Source organism: Alexandromys fortis, unplaced genomic scaffold, assembly GCF_014885135.2.
Source record: "Alexandromys fortis isolate MF-2015 unplaced genomic scaffold, M_Fortis_MF-2015_v1.1 scaffold_8_1_9099942, whole genome shotgun sequence".
NCBI lineage: Eukaryota > Metazoa > Chordata > Mammalia > Rodentia > Cricetidae > Alexandromys > Alexandromys fortis.
Genome location: NW_026067898.1, coordinates 3,293,657 through 3,310,913, shown reverse-complemented (window position 1 = coordinate 3,310,913; position 17,257 = coordinate 3,293,657). Strand labels below are relative to the sequence as shown.

Below are 17,257 nucleotides of genomic sequence, written 5' to 3'. Positions count from 1 at the left end.
ATCTCTGAGTTTGAGGCCAACCTGGTCTACAGAGCAAGTTCCAGGACATCCAGGACTGTTACACAGAGAAACCCTGAAAAACAAAAACAAAAACAAACAAGAAACAAAGACCAAAGTTGAATTCTAGGATTCTACCATTTAATGTTGGAATTGCTATTGCTTTTGTGGGGATGTGACAGCCAGCCCCAACCTGATGCTTGTCACTGTTATAGCCTACTCAGGAAGAATCGCTTTTCTCAGCTGTTAGTGACATTTTCCCCAGAGCGGTCAGGCCTCTGTAATAATTATACTGGACTCCCTGTGATGGCTAAGAAACTAAACACAGCACCAGGCACTGCTCAAGGGCTGTTGACCTTTTTCCTGACAAGCCTGTGAGATGTGGCCTGGGGCTGTTGCCACTGTGAGGTAATGAATTGCTTGCTCTTTCTTGTCACTGTGGGACAGGGATGAGACTGTCTCTTTATCCCTGTGTAACAGGGAAGAGAAACAACTGAGAGAAAAAAGCAGTTTTCTCGCCCAGCTGTGGATTCCCTAAAGCACGAGATAATTGTAATGTCCACCTTTATAGACCGTTCCTTCAGCCTTCTTTGGCCCTGCATGCTTTTTGGTTTTAAGACTGCCATCCCTTCTGCTAGCAGTAAGAGGAATAAATCCATTTAATCCATTTACTTTGAATTGAGTCTCTGTCTTTGGTCTTTTCCAGTGGATTTGAACACAACACTGTAACACTATTACTCCATTCCTGTAACAAAAGCTCTCCCAGATTCTAGAAAGCTTGGAAAGAAATAGCAACAGATACGTCAATATTTTGGAAAGGCTGGGAAAGGACCAGAGCACCTTTTAGAATATAGAACTTGAAGCACATTATTTTTTTTATTGTTTGCAAACCGTGAAACTAAACGTACGTTCTATGTAGATGTGAGTGATTAATACAAGAATATACCCCCAGGAAAAAAAGGAGTGAAGAGGGGAAGACAGGAATGTCATGGGCAGAATGACCTTTACTTACGTATTTTATCTATATTCTTTTGTATGCATTAATACACAATACATTAATGATGGTTTAATATGAAATAGTGCCCAACACATTTAAGAGAAATGACATATAAATGGTGGAAAACTTTGAGAAATGAACGTCCGATATCAAGTACAGAAATCAAGTTGTTGAGAAAAAGTAATATCGAGGTTCATTAAGCCTACTGTCCCAGGTGATAGGAAAGCTGATGGAAGAGAGCGCACTAGGGAAGCCACGCTAATTAACAAGCGAGCAAATGAATCTGTTTCTGTGAAACACAAACGCAAACATATCAGGAGGCTTGAGACGTGACCAAAACCATCCTCAGAACCAGTGGTCCCACACTCTGCCATGCATCCCCAGCAAAACCCTAGACTCGCCAACCGGGCCAAGAAGCTTTGCCCTCTTCCAACATGGCGGAAGCACCCACAGCCTCCGCAGAGAGCATAGCCGGAAGTTACGCAACCCCGCGAGCCGCGCGGCCTTAACGGTGAGGGGCGTTTCCGCCATTTTTGAAAACCGGGAAGGTGCCCGCCGGAGGAAGCGCGGCCGTGGAGATGGCAGCGTTCGCCGTGGATCCCCAGGCGCCCACGCTGGGTGAGTGAGGGAGCCGCCGCCTCCCTAGTGGCTCAGCCGGCGCGCGTCGCGGAGGGAGCGGGAAGCGCCGCGGGTCGGTGCCGGCGCCCGGCCCCGGTGCGGTCGCCTGCCCGGCACCCCGAGAGCGTGCCCTGGGGTGGGCGGTCACCCCGGGTCTTTCAGGAAAGGAGTTGGTGTGTGGAGCGTGGAGCATGGTCTAGACCCAGCCTGGCTGCCCCCTCCGCCGCTCTTTGCTTGGGAGTGCGGCTCTGTTGCAGGACTCTTGAGTCTAAAGGTTCATCCCATTATTGGTTGGGGAAACTTCCCGAAGATGCCGTAGCAAAACAGTCTAGCGTTTTGGTAATGACAGCGGTCGTACTTTACAACAGAAAACAAAACAACCACTTTACAGTTGCAAAGACTCACAGGATTGGTTTATCGCTTTCTGAGCTGGAAAAAGAGAGCAAGCGTGGCATATAGTGTGCAGAATTAACTCTGTAGATTCAAGTGACATGCCATGCTTGCCATGTTTTGGATAGAAAGTTTCTTTAGGAATAGCAGGGCGGCCGGGCGGTGGTGGCGCGCGCCTTTAATCCCAGCACTCGGGAGGCAGAGGCAGGTGGAGCTCTGAGTTCGAGGCCAGCCTGGTCTACAGAGTGAGTTCTAGGACAGCCAGGACTGTTACGCAGAGACACCCTGTCTCGAAAAACTGGAAAAAGAAAAAAAAAAGTAGCTAACGAACTGGATTTCTTTTTCAGCTTGTCATAAAAACTGAACCTATAATGTTATTAATGTAGATACACTGTTGCATTAAAACTTGTGCCCAGTTATTGATCTAGGTATTTTTTTTTCATACTTCCTTAGAGATTAGGAAACTTGATTAGTAGGTCCAGGTTTTCTGTTCAGCGATGACATGTTTGTTGAGGTAGTACATACTGTGAGCAAGAACATCCTTGTATCTGGCCTAGCCAAGTCTCTGACGTCCCCTGATGTTAACTGCCGAGGTTCACATGTGGCACGGTTTCCAGGTATCTGCTGGTATGGCGTTCTCCCAGCCCCTTCTCATCACATGTGCTCCCCGAGGACCACAGTGTGGCACTTAATATTTTGGGGCAGGGATTGAGAAGTGACGTTTAAGACATGCAGGAGGCAGCCCTTAAGCTTTTAAGTCTAGCCGTGAAGGGATGGTTAGTGACAGTCCGACTTCTTACTCCTTCACCATGTGTTTAGGGGACCGAGTTTTCCTTTACCTAAGTGGATTTTTCTTTATGTAATGTGCAAGTGGATGCATGTGTGTGTGTGTGTTTTGGGGACTGAATTTAGGCCTAGTGGCAAGGGCTTTTACCCAGTGTGCCACCTCACCAGCCCTTGACCTAATTCTTGTCATGTCGCAATTTCCCTACTCCTTTGTAGATGGAAGAATGAAGGTAGTTTGCTTTGTTACCAAAAACCTTGTATTTTGCTACTGTAGTTTTCTAAGTGTCTGTTCCGAATATGCCCTTTTTTGAGACACCTGGTTGAGTTTCCTGTTCTTTTGAAATAGGCAGTAGCACCATGTAATTAGTACTTCACAAAAGAATTACAATATAGCTATTTTTTTTACATCTTATTTTGATACTTATTTTACCCTTCTGAATTACTTTGGTTTTCCCCTCTTTTTAAACTTACATTGTTAATATGTAGGTCTGTTTTTGTTTTATGTGCATGGGTTGTTTTGCCTATATTTATGTCTGTGTACAAGTGTGCCACGTGTCTAAAGAAGCCACAAGAGGGCTTTAGATTCCATGGAACTGGAATTTTGTGAGCTGCTATGTGGGTACTGGGAATCAAACAGGGGTCCTCTGGGACAGTAGTCAGTGCTTTTAACCACTGAGACTTCTCTTCAACCCAGAAGATTAATTTAGAGTTGATGCTTATGAAGTGTCAGATCTCTCTTTAGATTGGCTTTATTTTAGGGAAACTTTTGTTGATTATAGTTCTCCAAATGATTTTTCTAATAAATGACCATGATCTGAAAGTAAGCTTTACCACTACTTTCAATGTCTTCCTGAGTTAAAATGCAAGTTGTAACCTTATTAGTGTTGTAATGTGTGCCTGATTACCTTATTACTGAAACAATGCATAGTTTGATGTGTAGGAAGAAGAGGCTAAACCCGTTGTTTCTGATTGGTCAAGATTTGTATAAAATTGGTGTGGTCTCCTTGCTTTTGTTTGCACAGTATAAACTGTGGAAAAAATGTTCTGCTTGTATTAGAGGTTTCTTTTAAAATAATAAAAGTTTCAAATGATGCTTTTAAAGAAGTAAAATAATATAACCAGGACCATCTGCCAAAGATATGAACATTGCGGGTGGGTGGGCGACGCCCTGGGCTGATCTGGTGTGGTGAAAATGAGGGAGCACCACTGTGAGGACAAAGTCTTCTACATTTCTGAAAGAACCCTTAGTTGTTTTAAAGTAGATTCAACTATAGTTCATAATATGTAGGATTGTGTTGATTAAATTATTCAACTTTTATCATAAATTGCTCTATTTGTTAGATATAACAGAAATGGCATTATTTCAATTTTTGATTAATTTAGGATCTGAACCAATGATGCTGGGTTCACCGACATCTCCGAAGACAGGTGTTAATGCCCAGTTCTTACCTGGATTTTTAATGGGGGATTTACCAGCTCCAGTGACTCCACAGCCTCGATCAATTAGTGGCCCGTCCGTAGGAGTAACGGAAATGAGATCACCTTTGCTCGCAGGTGGGTCAATTGCTAATAGTAGTGGTGTGGTCTATCAGTATTCCTAGTAGAACTTCAGAGATGGAATGGCACAGCATTCTCCCTTACCATACATTATTAATTTAAAAATACTTCTCTTATAAAGTTATGCCTTAGCCCAGTTTGGTGGTGAGCCCTTATCATCCCAGCACCTAGGAGGCTGGTGCAGGAGGATTGTGAGTTCAGGGTCAGTGTGGGCCACGTAGGGCAATTTAGGCAAGCTGGGCCCTGAAAAAGCCTGTCTAAAAGCCATAAATACATCCAGGCATGGAGGTGAAAGCCTATACTCCAGCATTTAGGAAACCGAGGCAGTAGTATTAGTAATTCAAGGACATTCTTCCCCACCTAGTGAGTTGGAGGTCAGCTTGAGCAGTAGACCACCTGTCTAAAAACGATAAAATATAAAACAGTAAGCAGCTACCGTAAAACCCAAAAGAAATTAAGATATACCTAAGTGGTGAGCTAGGCTGAATGCTGATCATTTTATATTTACGTCCTTAAAGAAAAATGGCTGGGTGGTGGTGGCACATGCCTTTAATCCCAGCACTCGGGAGGCAGGTAGATCTCTGAGTTTGAGGCCAGCATGGTCTATAAGAGCTAGTTCCAGGACAGGCTCCAAAGCTACAGAGAATACCTTGTCTTCAAAAAAAAAAGTTTGAGCCGGGTGGTGGTTGCACACGCCTTTAATCTGAGCACTTGCAGGACAGGAGGAGGCTGTCCTCAGGAGTTCAAGGCCAGCCTGGTCTACTGAACAAGTTCCAGGACAGGCAAGGCTATAAATACACAAAAAGGAAATCCTGTTTCAGACAACAACAACAGTTTCAACAAAATAGGTAGTAATAGTTCCATTTTTCAAAACAGTGTTCAGAAGAGGAATCTGAAGCTGAGTAATAATTTGACAGTACTTGCTCTAGTGACACCATGATGCCGCGCAGCTGAATCTCCCCTTGTCTGGGCGCTCAGTAACTGACTACTGCTGAAACTTTGCATTTGTTTAAATAAAGGCCAGGGCTGCTTTATTGCTTAGCATTGTTTATGTCACAGAAGTCAGGTCTTTTCTGTCATTATTAAAAATGTTTCTACTATAAGAATTATGAATACAGGCTGTTTCATTTGACAATCAAATTTCTAACTGGAGTGATTTTAATTATTCAGATATATATATTCAGTGGAGTTGTTTAGTACATACTTTAGTAAGAAATGAGATTATATTTGTTTTGAGACAGAGCCTAATGTGTTGTTAGTGTTGGCCTTGACCTTGTAATACAGGTGCTCTGCCCAACTCGGCTTCCTGGGTAGTTAGGACCAAGTAAGTAAGTAAGTTAGGACCAAGTTAGTAAGTAGCTCTGGGGTTGATCACATTGTGTATTGAAATGTTAAGCACGGAGTAGAGAAAGCAATATTACCTGTGTTTTCTAAACATTAAAATTTCCAGTAGCAATTTATTCTGAAATCTTCTTTCAAAGTGCAGTCTGCTGCTCACCCACATTGTGACATCACCTGGGAGCTTGTTAGAGGTGTGGTCATTGGTTCCGTCTTGTTCCTTTTGAATCAGTCTGACATCTACCCAGAGCCCAGGTGACTCTTACACATATTAAAGGCTGCATCGCTCTAGGAAACAAAGAGTTTGTTATTTCAAAACCATAAATTAAACATAGCTGAAAAGAAAGATGAATGGTTAGTTTTCTTTTTCACCTGACTGCTTTTTGTACACACAGGGGGGTCACCGCCACAGCCAGTTGTCCCTGCTCCTAAAGATAAAAGTGGAGCTCCACCGGTTAGAAGTATATATGATGACATTTCCAGTCCAGGACTCGGGTCGACACCTTTGACTTCAAGAAGACAGGTGACACACAAGTTCTCTTGCTCCATGATTAGTCATTGTGTGTTTGTGTGCTTACACAGTGAGGTCAGTAATTAGAAAGTTCCCTGATGTCTGTTCTGAAGGAACCATAAGTATAGAATAAGCAAGTACGTATATACTCAAGTTTATCATGAAATATACTTAACGTGTTAAAAATTCTAAGGTGGGCATGGTGACATACACCTATAGGCATGGTGGCATACACCGATAGGCCCTGCACTTGGGAGATTGAGGCAAGGAAAGAGGACCACTGGCCTATCCTATATAGTAAGATCCTATAGTAGCAATAAAGGTAGTAGACACTGGATTGTTTCCTCTCTTAAGTGAGTCTGTGGTTTTTATAGGTATGTCTTATTAACCTGTCCATGTTCCCAGCCTGATTATTGTAAATGTAGAGTGTTATTAGAGTTGTAAGTCGTTCTCTTTACTTAAGCTTAACAGTTATGCATTCTTTTCTAAGGAAAAAAAATAAAATGAAAATTCAGGGTTGTATTTGGAGGTTGAGCATTTAATAATGATTTGAGAGCTTTGTTGCTGGTGGTTTTTGAGGCTGGCCTGGAACTTTCACAAATAACACTGTCTCCCAAGTGCTAGGCTTAACAGTGTCTGCCAGCATGCCTGGCCTGAGAGTTTGGTTTTATAAAATTTTTATTTACATAAGACCATTATCCTTTTATAGACATCCATTACTTATTTTACTAAGAAAGCTGCTTTTTAGTGTGTTCTTTCTGTAGGTGTTCTGATGATTCTCAGGTATGTGAATGCCTGACTTGCATGTGTGCCATTCTTAATGGACAGTGCTCTTCTGGGTTTGCTAAATCCTGAATAGGGACCATTCTGCAAGTTAAGTAAAGCTGACGTGAAGTTTGGAATGAGTATCACTGCTTCTTCTGGATTCATGACCATTTTATTCTGCTGCATGAGAAGACCTAGCATTAGTTTTTGCCTTATTTGAAGTGTTTAAAGGAGTTGTAGATCATAGTACAGAAAGATGGTTTTGACTTTGAAGTCTGTATGAATATTAGTAAATAGATGAGGGCCAAAGTTAGTTATTCCAAGGTACCATGAGAGGCCAAAAGAGGGCCCTGGATCTCTTGAAGCTGTTGTTAGAAGCCTCTTTAAGCTGCCTGACATGGGTGATGGGAAGTGAACTCAGGTCTTCTGGGAGAGCAGCAAGTGCTTTTAACTGCTGAGCCATCGCCAGCCCCTGTAAAAGGTTTTTTTTATTATTTTTTTATTACATCCTTTAAAATATCCTCTAATGATGCCTAATGATACTGTTCCTCTTTGTAATATACTGATAGTGTTAAACATAAGTTGTCTTTTATTGTCATTTGAATGTGTTTTTTTTTTACTTATTTTTCTGTTTTTTTTCTTTGTGAATTTGATGACTTAATTACAATTATATCCATAGTTTGAGTATTGTACATTGGGAAATAAAACCAAATAGCTAGTATGTTACCATTAGTTCCTATAGAATTTTTTTTATCCAATGTAACTTATTTTAAATTCTGTTCTAATTAGCTTATTTATTGTGTTTATGTTGTGCAAATGAGTGCCAAGATTGTACTGTGGAGGCCATAGGCTAGCTTGTAGGAGTAGGTCCTCTCTTCCTATCTTGTGGATTCTGGGGGTTGAGCTCAGGTGGTAAGCTTGGCAGCAAGAGCACTTAACACTAAGCTGGCCCAATGTTTCTTATTTTAAAATGTATAATAAAAACAAAGGACATTTGATCTTTGCGTAATCTGGGTTAGTGCTGGTCAGACAGAAGACAAAAGGTAAGTAAGTACCTTTGGAAGTGAGCTGGTTAGAGACCACTCATTCTAGTTAGTAAGGCTGTTGTAGTTGAGTTGTCTACAGTAATGACTGTGCATGGTTAGACCTTTGTGTTAACTTAGCACTCTTGTTTTCATGTAGACAAACATTTCAGTGATGCAGAGCCCTCTTGTTGGAGTCACAACTCCAGTGACTGGTGAGTCCTCTTCTTAAACTGTTCTCGGCTCTGGTTGCCAGCAGTCTTACTCCAGATTTAGGGACTTTCTGACTTCCTTTAGGAAGGTGATGCTTTGTATAGCTTGCTTTCTGAGTTTATAGATAGGATAGTTTACCAAAAGTATTAAGACTTTAAGAATGCATACCTAATAGACTTTTGAAGTATTTCCTGAGTTATTAAAAACTATATAAAGAGTTGTTTATAGGGGTAGGTAGGGGTCCCATTGGTTGGAATTGGGGGCAAGATTAATAGAAGCTCTCTTGTTTCTTACTGCGCTGCACAGTAGGAGAATTGGATAATACACTGACTATTTTGTGAAGGGCTAATTGGAGGTCACTTTCAGATTATGTAGCCCTCCCCCTTAGTTTTTTTCTCAAAGAAAAGTCTTAAAGAAAATCAAAGTTGCCTGGCTGGTGTTCTGAGTACAAACAAGCAAATTTCCTTTTTCATTAAATAGATTTTCACTTTACCCTCTCATTATTGTCTCTTCTATGAGTGGGCTCACTGATTTTTTTTTCCTCCGAAACAGGGTTTCTCTCTAGCTTTGGAGCCTGTCCTGGAACTAGCTCTTGTAGACCAGGCTGGCCTCAAACTCACAGAGATCTGCCTGCCTCTGCCTCCTGAGTGCTGGGATTAAAGGCATGTGCCACCACCACCTGGCTTGGGCTCATTGATTTTTTGAGGTGTTTACCTTTCTTTTCCCTCCCTTCCTTCCTCCCTCCCTTCCTCCCTCCCTTCCTCCCTCCCTCCCTCCCTCCTTTCTTTCTTTTTTTTTTTAAACGTTCTTGGCTGTCTGGAAATTTGCTCTGTGTAGCAGGATGACCTTGAACTGACAGAGAACTGCCTGCCAAGTGCTGGGATTAAAGGTGTGCACCACCATACCATAAACTTGGGCTTAGCTTTCTTTTCTTCAGAGACGAAATCTTTGGTCTCACTGGGTTGGGAGCCAGGCTGTTCTGGAAAGATGGAACTTCATTTAAGAAAACACCTCCTTCAGATTGGCCTGTAGGCCAGTCTGTGGTGCAATTCCATGATTAATGGTTGATGGGAGGGTCCAACTCCTGGTGGCTCTGGGTTCTGTAAGGAGGCAGGCAGAATAAGCCATGGGAAGCAGACCAGAAAGAGTTTCTCCTCCAGGATCTTCTAGAGGCCCAGCACCTCATTCGTGTTCTATGCCTCAGGTTTTTGGAGAAAGTTCCTAGGTGTAGGTATTTCTTCCTGGGACCACACAGGCCCCATTGTACATTGAGCTGAGGCAGAGTTCTTAGTTACACACCTGTGCTGCTTGTTTTCATGGTAAGAAGGTGTCGTGGCCAAAATTTTCATTGTTCATTTATCATATCCTTTTGAAATTTCTTGTAATTTTTTTTGTTTTCATTTAGTTTGAAATAATTGGATCTGTTCTTAAATTGAAAGGTAATAAGGGCTTTTGCCCTCTCTTTAATCTGGTTTTATGAAGGACGTCTGGATAGTGATTTACCAAGGAAAATAAAGTATACTGTAGTCTGATGTGGTTTGATAGGTACATTTTATTTTCATCTTACACAGAATAGAGTATTGGTACCAGAAGTTTGATTTAAAAGAAGTAAAATCAGTGGAGCAATTAAATATTAACTTGGTGGAGAGCAATTATATTAAACTTATGTAAATGCTTTTCGATTAGTATAAGTAATTACATTTTTTAGATTAGTTGACAAGGCAAAAATTAGATTGCTTATTCATTTGAGACTTAATTTTGATTTGTCTTTTTAAAGGTCATAATGGTTGTCTCAACTTGAGCCTTAATTTAATTTCTTGCTTGAAGGTTATTACATGATATAGCATAACTAAACTGTATATTAATGGCTATACAGGGCATAAAAAATTGAATTGGCTTCAGGTTTTATACTAATGTACCTTTTATTGTCTTTGGCTTATTAAAGGCATATCTTTGTAGAAAGAGTTAATTAGATTTTGAAGGGATGGTTGCTTAGGTTTATTTGTTTATGTTTGTGATAGTGTTGTTGTGTAGCCCTGGCTGGCCTGTAATTTGCTATTTAGACCAAATTGGCCTTGAACTCACAGAGATCTTCTTGCTTTTGCCTCTCAAGTGCTGGGATTAAAGATGGGGGGGGGGGAGAGAGAGAGAGAGAGAGAGAGAGAGAGAGAGAGAGAGAGAGAGAGAGAGAGAGAGAGAGGTGTGTGTAAAAATACATGTAAAAAATAGTGCCTATGGAGTCCTGAAGAGGGCATTGTCAACTTTTAATATACTTTGCCCTTTTAAACTAAGATCTTTGTTTTAAAATACACTCATGTATTTATATTGGTAGCTAACTTCCTAACTTTACTAATATAGGGCAAAGCATGTTTAGTCCAGCAAATATTGGTCAGCCACGGAAGACGACACTATCTCCTGCCCAGTTGGATCCTTTTTATACTCAAGGAGATTCTCTGACTTCAGATGATCACCTCGATGACACTTGGGTGACTGTGTTTGGGTAAGGATTATGGACCTTATAAAAACTACCCCACCCTAGTATTTGTTGATATTGTTGAAAGACTTGGCCAGCAAACACACACACACTTACTACTGGATCCACAGTTATGAACAGCTGGCGACATTTACCTCGTTGTCTTTTCTGTTGCTGATGTGTTTCATACTGAATTGCTGACAGCGGCTGTGTCATCCTTGTGCATGCCGTCCGCATTCTGGATATCGTTAGCTAGAACTTAATTTTTGTCTCATAAACCATTTTGCATGCTCTTCCCAAATCATTTCCTAGTTGTGAAAGGCAAGACAGTCCCATTAGATTCAGGATCCCTTTCCACATTTTCTGGGGGCTCCTTCTGTGCTTTGGTAGTCCTTAGCTGGCTTGAGCTGGCACTGCTTTAGTGAGAACAGGGCAGCTGCATCCCTTTGTTTTCCTGGAAACCTTGCAAAACCCCATGTCCCTGGCATTTGAGCTGACCACTTGATTTTGCTTTCCAATGTTTAAAATTTTCTATTTTCATGAAGTAGAGCAGTGTTGAGCATGCTTGTCATTTCTTAGTCCGTTTTTTGGGTTCACGAGTGTTAGTGTAACTTTGAAGATGTCTAGTAGTTAGAAAAAGTATTTGAATTACTTCTAGTGCTTTAAAAAAATATTTAAGGGCTGGAGAGATGGCTCAGAAGTTAAGAGCACTGACTGCTCTTTCAGAGGTCCTGAGTTCAATTCCCAGCAACCATGTGGTGGCTCATCATCATCTGTAATGAGATCTGATGCCCTCTACTGGCCTATAGGATATATGTAGGCAGAATACTGTATACATAATAAATAAATAAATCTTTTTAAAAAAATTGATTGTTTTTCTTGTATTGAATGCTTTATTTAAGTAATGCTGCCCCAACATTAAAGTAAGTTTGTGGTGTGTGTGTGTGAGCATGCATGCATGGATGAGAGGAGATGGGGAAAGAGAATACTGAACAGAGAGGCAAAATAAACATCTATAACTTCAAATATGGATTTCTAAAAAAAAATTAAGATTTTGTAATGCTGTATCTTATTACTTTTATGTTTTAGCTATTTTATATGTGCTTACTGACGCATTCTTTTAAAGGAATAAGTAAAATGTTTTAAATAAAACATTTTGTTCATTTAAGGGAAGTCTTTCTCATATATGTTCTTCCTTTGCTTAACTTTTTTGTCAGTTTGGGGTCATAGTAAAAAATAAACAAAATATCCATTGTCATAAATGATCATTTTAAAAGGACTAGATTTTCTGAAAGTCATCGTGGCACCTAAAAACGTTTTATTTCTTTAAATGCCATCTTCACATGCAACCATTATCTACCTTTTCAGTTTTGTGCCTTATTTATTTGTTGTTGGAACGAAAAATCTCAAACCTAGAGATATATAAATAAATAAAAATGAAATTTCAGTTCTGAGTTTAGTGTTTTATTCACATTGGAGAGTTGGTTAAGACAGGATCTCCTCTCTCCCTGACTTCTGGCCTTGAACTCCTTCTGCATCTACCTCCCAAGTGCTGGGATTAAAGGCCTGTGCCATGGCTCCTGGTTTACTTATATTGATTTTAATGTGTTTAATTTCACCTTTCCTCTCATGCCTGTTTAGGGCTATTTAATTGAAGTTTCAGATTAATTTATATTGGTTTAAAATTTTTTCAGATATTTTTCTAAACTGGTAGTAGCTCGTACTATTTTCAAATAGTAAATCACTTCATTATTCTGACTTTAAAAATAATTATGCCTTATTGTAAGATATTCAGACTGTAAGACCTGATAAAGTATCCTCTTAAAGATATGGCTATTAAAAATTTGAATATCACCTCAAGTAATTTTGGATTAATTTAATCATTTTCATGTGATTAATATTCTTGTTGATGCTAGTTTTATTTTTGGGTATCATCCTTTTAAGTCATTTTTTTGCTGTTATTGATGCCGAGTTTTATTTTTGAGCACTAAGTTTCAGAAGTCTTCAGATGATGCTCAGTGCAGAGAGATTCGGTGTTATAATTAGAAGAGTCCCTCTTTGAGTCATGATAGCCCTACTTATAACTATGTCTCATAATGTGTGTGTGCAGACCTGCATCTGCCTGACTGGACGAGCTGTGGGTGTGGGGAGGTAAAAGACTTCAGAGGTGCGCTCTGGGAAGGGAGAATAGCTGAGTGACTGATGGACTCTAGAGGAAGCATGGTGTGGTAGTTTGCTGCTGTATTGGTGATGGAAACTGACGGCTTTGTCTGGGCCATTCTTCCCCCAGGTTTCCACAAGCGTCTGCTTCTTATATATTATTACAGTTTGCACAGTATGGGAATATCTTAAAGCATGTGGTAAGGCTGCTAATACTTTCTTCTTCAATTAAGATTTTGGTTACAGAGACAAAAGTTATAAATTGAAGAACACTACTTCTGATTATTTTTCTAAATTTAAATTTAGTTTTTATTTTCAAAGAATGTATACAATGGAGTGTACAAGAGTCAAACTCAGGAGTGTTGCTGAGAAGGAATAGTTAAAGAGTAGACTGAGAATTTTAGGGACCTCCCTTCCTTTCTTAAATAGTCACATCCTCCTAGGATTAACAATATGTCTCATATTACATTAATGTTTTTCTCTTAAGTTTTATGGGGGAGGAAGTGGGGAGCCCCGATCTGCTGGAGCCTCGTTAAGAGCTCTTTATCCCGCAGCAGCCTCTAAAGAGGCTTGTCCCGTACTCAGGCCTTGCCTAGATTGCATTTCTATTAATTCAGTTCTACACAAAGTCATGTTCATGGATATAGCGTTTTAAAATTTCATAATAGTTGCTAATATAACTTCTGTAGGAAATAATTCTTTTGAGAGTTCCTTTTACTTTTAGGGAATATTTGCCACATGTTCTATTTTAGAGAATTGAGATCTGGGTAGGGATTATTGAAGTTTTTTCCATAGGATCTTTCTGAATTTTAATATGCAGCTTTTTACAGGGTACCAAATAACAAAATGAAAGTTAGTTTTGTCCTTGTGTTTGTATGTTTGTCTGGGCTTCGCACCTTAAGTAATAACTCTGTTCTTTGCAGATGTCTAACACAGGCAACTGGATGCACATCCGTTACCAGTCTAAGTTGCAGGCTCGGAAAGCCTTAAGCAAAGATGGGAGAATATTCGGAGAGTCCATCATGATCGGTGTCAAGCCGTGTATAGATAAAGTAGGTTGTAGTCGATTTAAGGGAGGGGGAGGTCTCATTAGTGACAGAGTGTTTGTGTCTTAGCCTCACTATGCTTGCTTTTGTTAGTCTGAAAATGATATTTATGGTAGTATGGTACTACAGTATGCCAAAAGTAATCTCGAGATGTTAGAGACAATCTGTCCACATCCTTTCATTTTTCAAAAAAAGAGAGGTCTGCAGAGCCTAAGCAATGTGTAGAATTGTTGAAGCGAGGCCTGGAGTTTAGACCTCAGGACTGCTCAGAGCAGCACCAGGTTCAGGAAGCCTAAGGTTGGTGCTGTGTCCGCACAGGTGCCAGCTGATGCTGAGCGTGAGGAGCTGAAGCTTTCTCGTCCTCATTTCTGCTTCAGTCTTTACAGCTGACTCTGTATGTGCTCTTTCAACATTAGTGAGTAGAACTTAAACTTTTCTTTGTAGCTTAAAAAATCAGTTTGAACATACTTGAGTAAGTACATGCAAACCTCTGTCCGAATACTACATACGAGGCACTTTACTGTTGCAGTGCACACGGAATTGAGCAAAGCAGATGGTGATTCTGTCTTAGACTCCTTAAGAGAAACCTGAATCTGCAGGAGACTCAGTCTGAAGCTATGTAGTACCCAGGACCCCCGAGTCCTCTCTTAGGGACAGCAGCGGCACAACAGCAGTGTACAGTTACATGTAAAATAATTAGTCTTTCTTTGGTTTTGTCTTTGATGGCTTACCATAGGGTCTGCCCTGAGATGCTTCTAAAAGGATTTCATACATGTATACCATATATTTTGTTCCTTTTCATTCCCATTCCCCTCTCTCACCTCCTTCTCTGGAACCCTGTTTCTTCCAAAACATCCATTTTTCCTGGAGATTCTTGTTCTTGTGATTTATACTTAGACTGAGGCTGTTTGATGTGGCTGAGGATTAGGTCTCCAACTAACTAAGGGACATACTGTCTTTTCAAAGCTAAATTTATCTGAAAACTTTGAAGACCAAATTGAGTACCTTTTTAGTAAGGTTTTCTCTAAAATATTACACAGTATTAGATGGTATGTCCTGTGTCTTCGTTTCTCCAGAGTGTCATGGAAAACGGTGACAGAGGAGCCTTGTCATCTCCATCTGTAGCCTTTACAACACCCGTCAAGACCTTAGGCACCCCAACACAGCCCGGGAGCACTCCTAGGATCTCTACCATGCGGCCCCTTGCTACAGCCTACAAGGCCTCCACTAGTGACTACCAGGTATTTAGGGGCAGTTGGAGGGCTGGGGGTGGGGGGTTAATGTGTGTGTGCAATTAAATGTTTCCTGTGGAGATTGAGTGTGTGTGTGTGTGTTCACAGTTAAATGTTTCCTGGTGCTTTTCCTTGGTGAAACCTTCAGACTCTACATTTCCCATTTTAAAGTTAGAGCCTTGGACATTGAAACAGTTTCTTTGTTTGGGCTGGGGACATAGCTCGGTGGTAGGGCACTGATCCAGCGTGTGCCCAGGTGTTCGGTTTGATCTCTAGTGCTATACAGCAAAAGAACATTTCTTAAAATATCTTGAAAGGTTTTTTCCCCTCAGTTATAGTTGTATGCACACCAGAACCTTGATAGCATGAAAATTAAACTTTATTAAGTTTATAAAATCATAAACAAAAACAAAACCCCCCTTCCAATGTAATAGTATCAAGAGGTGACCTGCTTTAAATATCAGAGATGACAAAAATTTTCATTTTAAAAAGATTTATAGCAGTTTATTACATTCTCTGAAGAATAGTCTGGAATTAGAATGCTAACTTTGTTGTTATTGTCCACTACCAAAGAACTAGAGTCCTGGATTTTGGCACAGGTCCTGATACCTGCAGAATTGGAATTTTTATTGTTATATTTTAAATCTGTATTTTAAATTTCTCATTTCTTGTAGTGTTTGGGTTTTCTTAGTTTTCTAATTGGAAATGTTAAATGTTAAAAATCTATATTGTCACACTTGCATAGTTGAGTTATAGAAGCTCATTTTGTTGTTCCTATTTTAAATTAGACATTAATGGTAGAATTGACTGCATTTAAAGAAACTGTAACTTAACACATTATTTTTCTCTTCTTTGTTGTGGTGTATGTTTTAATAGGTTATTTCTGACAGACAGACACCAAAGAAAGATGAAAGTCTTGTATCCAGAGCGATGGAGTACATGTTCGGCTGGTAGTGCAGGAGGACCGCTGGCCCCCTTGGGTTAGTTGTATAACCACTTAGGGCAGTGTGGGCAGCTGTCCAAGATCAGCCTTTACCTCCTTTGCTTAGGAAACAAAGATGGCTGAGGTACACCTGAGGAAAAGATTGTGCAGATAGCATCTCGTGCTCTCTGTGATACAGTGCATGCTAACTCCGTGTGCTCAGCGTTAGCTGCAGTAAACTAAGTGATTGAGCTGGAAGTGAGTCTCTGTAGCGGTCATGGGAAGACGATGAATTCATGGGGAGTGACAGCTGCCCCACCAGGACACATGATTATAATTAGCGATTGGAATTACGGTCTTTAATTTAGGTAGTATTTAATATTTTGATTATCTTTTTATATGTCTGTGGATTGTCAACTTTGGTGTTCTTTTTAAAAACCACCTATTACTACTGTTTCTTAATAAACTTTGTCAATTTTTATGTGCTGAATATTTGTTTGGAAGATTGATTTATTGAATAAAATGTTTTAAGGGTTTACTGAAATAATAGAAACATGTTATTAACTTATGTCTAGAATCCAGATTTTATGACCATTCTGTTTTGTCCGACTTGATTTCTCTCTCCTTTTATTTTGTTTGAAGCACTTCTCAGATTTGAGTTATTTTTATTCCAAATACTTGAATATATCAAAAATAAAAAACTGCATTTCTATAGAGTTGTTAAGTTTGTTAATGTGCAAAAGACAGATCATTTAAAATTTTTGTATCTTTCCCCAAATTAACTATTTTTCATGTGCTTTATTCAGATCATGGTCTTAATGAGGTTTTCACAGTATTAATGGTGCCCTACACACTGTAGAGTTAAACAGTTCCCTCTCTGGGCTTTGGAAAAGCTGCTCTGTGAATTGTGTGTTGCTCTCATGGTCCAGTACCTGGAATTGGTCAGTTGCTTTAGTTGTTGAGCCTGTCGACGGTAGCGCACTGTGGAGGTGGAGGCACAGCCGTCTTTGGTAGCGCACTGTGGAGGTGGAGGCACAGCCGTCTTTGGTAGCGCACTGTGGAGGTGGAGGCACAGCCGTCTTTGGTAGCGCACTGTGGAGGTGGAGGCACAGCCGTCTTTGGTAGCGCACTGTGGAGGTGGAGGCACAGCTGTCTTTGGTAGTGCACTGTGGAGGTGGAGGCACAGCTGTCTATGGTAGTGCACTGTGGAGGTGGAGGCACAGGCCCCTC

General features: G+C 40.4%; 1 protein-coding gene across 2 annotated transcripts; it reads left to right on the top strand.

Annotated features, from left to right (window-relative positions):
* The first annotated feature begins 1,490 nt into the window (after positions 1-1,490).
* Nup35 (nucleoporin 35) lies at positions 1,491-16,739 on the top strand. Of its 2 annotated transcripts, none has more exons than XM_050120998.1 (9): positions 1,491-1,612; positions 4,172-4,342; positions 6,079-6,206; positions 8,142-8,196; positions 10,553-10,694; positions 12,958-13,027; positions 13,751-13,879; positions 14,950-15,114; positions 15,982-16,739. In XM_050120998.1, the coding sequence occupies exons 1-9, from the start codon at positions 1,573-1,575 to the stop codon at positions 16,057-16,059; spliced, it is 978 nt and encodes a 325-aa protein (XP_049976955.1). In that variant the 5' UTR covers positions 1,491-1,572; the 3' UTR covers positions 16,060-16,739. The 2 variants fall into 2 exon arrangements, with proteins under 2 accessions (XP_049976955.1, XP_049976961.1); XM_050121004.1 differs by lacking the exon at positions 1,491-1,612 and adding an exon at positions 1,736-1,951.
* The last annotated feature ends 518 nt before the right edge of the window (positions 16,740-17,257 follow it).

What these genes read in the sequence shown, in the direction of transcription:
- Nup35 (XM_050120998.1), top strand. Translation starts at nt 1,573, where the DNA reads ATGGCAGCGTTCGCCGTGGATCCCCAGGCGCCCACGCTGG. An exon ending in ACTTGGGTGACTGTGTTTGG is followed by an intron (nt 10,695 to 12,957) that starts GTAAGGATTATG and finishes TTCTTCCCCCAG; the next exon opens with GTTTCCACAAGCGTCTGCTT. An exon ending in CCTCCACTAGTGACTACCAG is followed by an intron (nt 15,115 to 15,981) that starts GTATTTAGGGGC and finishes ATGTTTTAATAG; the next exon opens with GTTATTTCTGACAGACAGAC.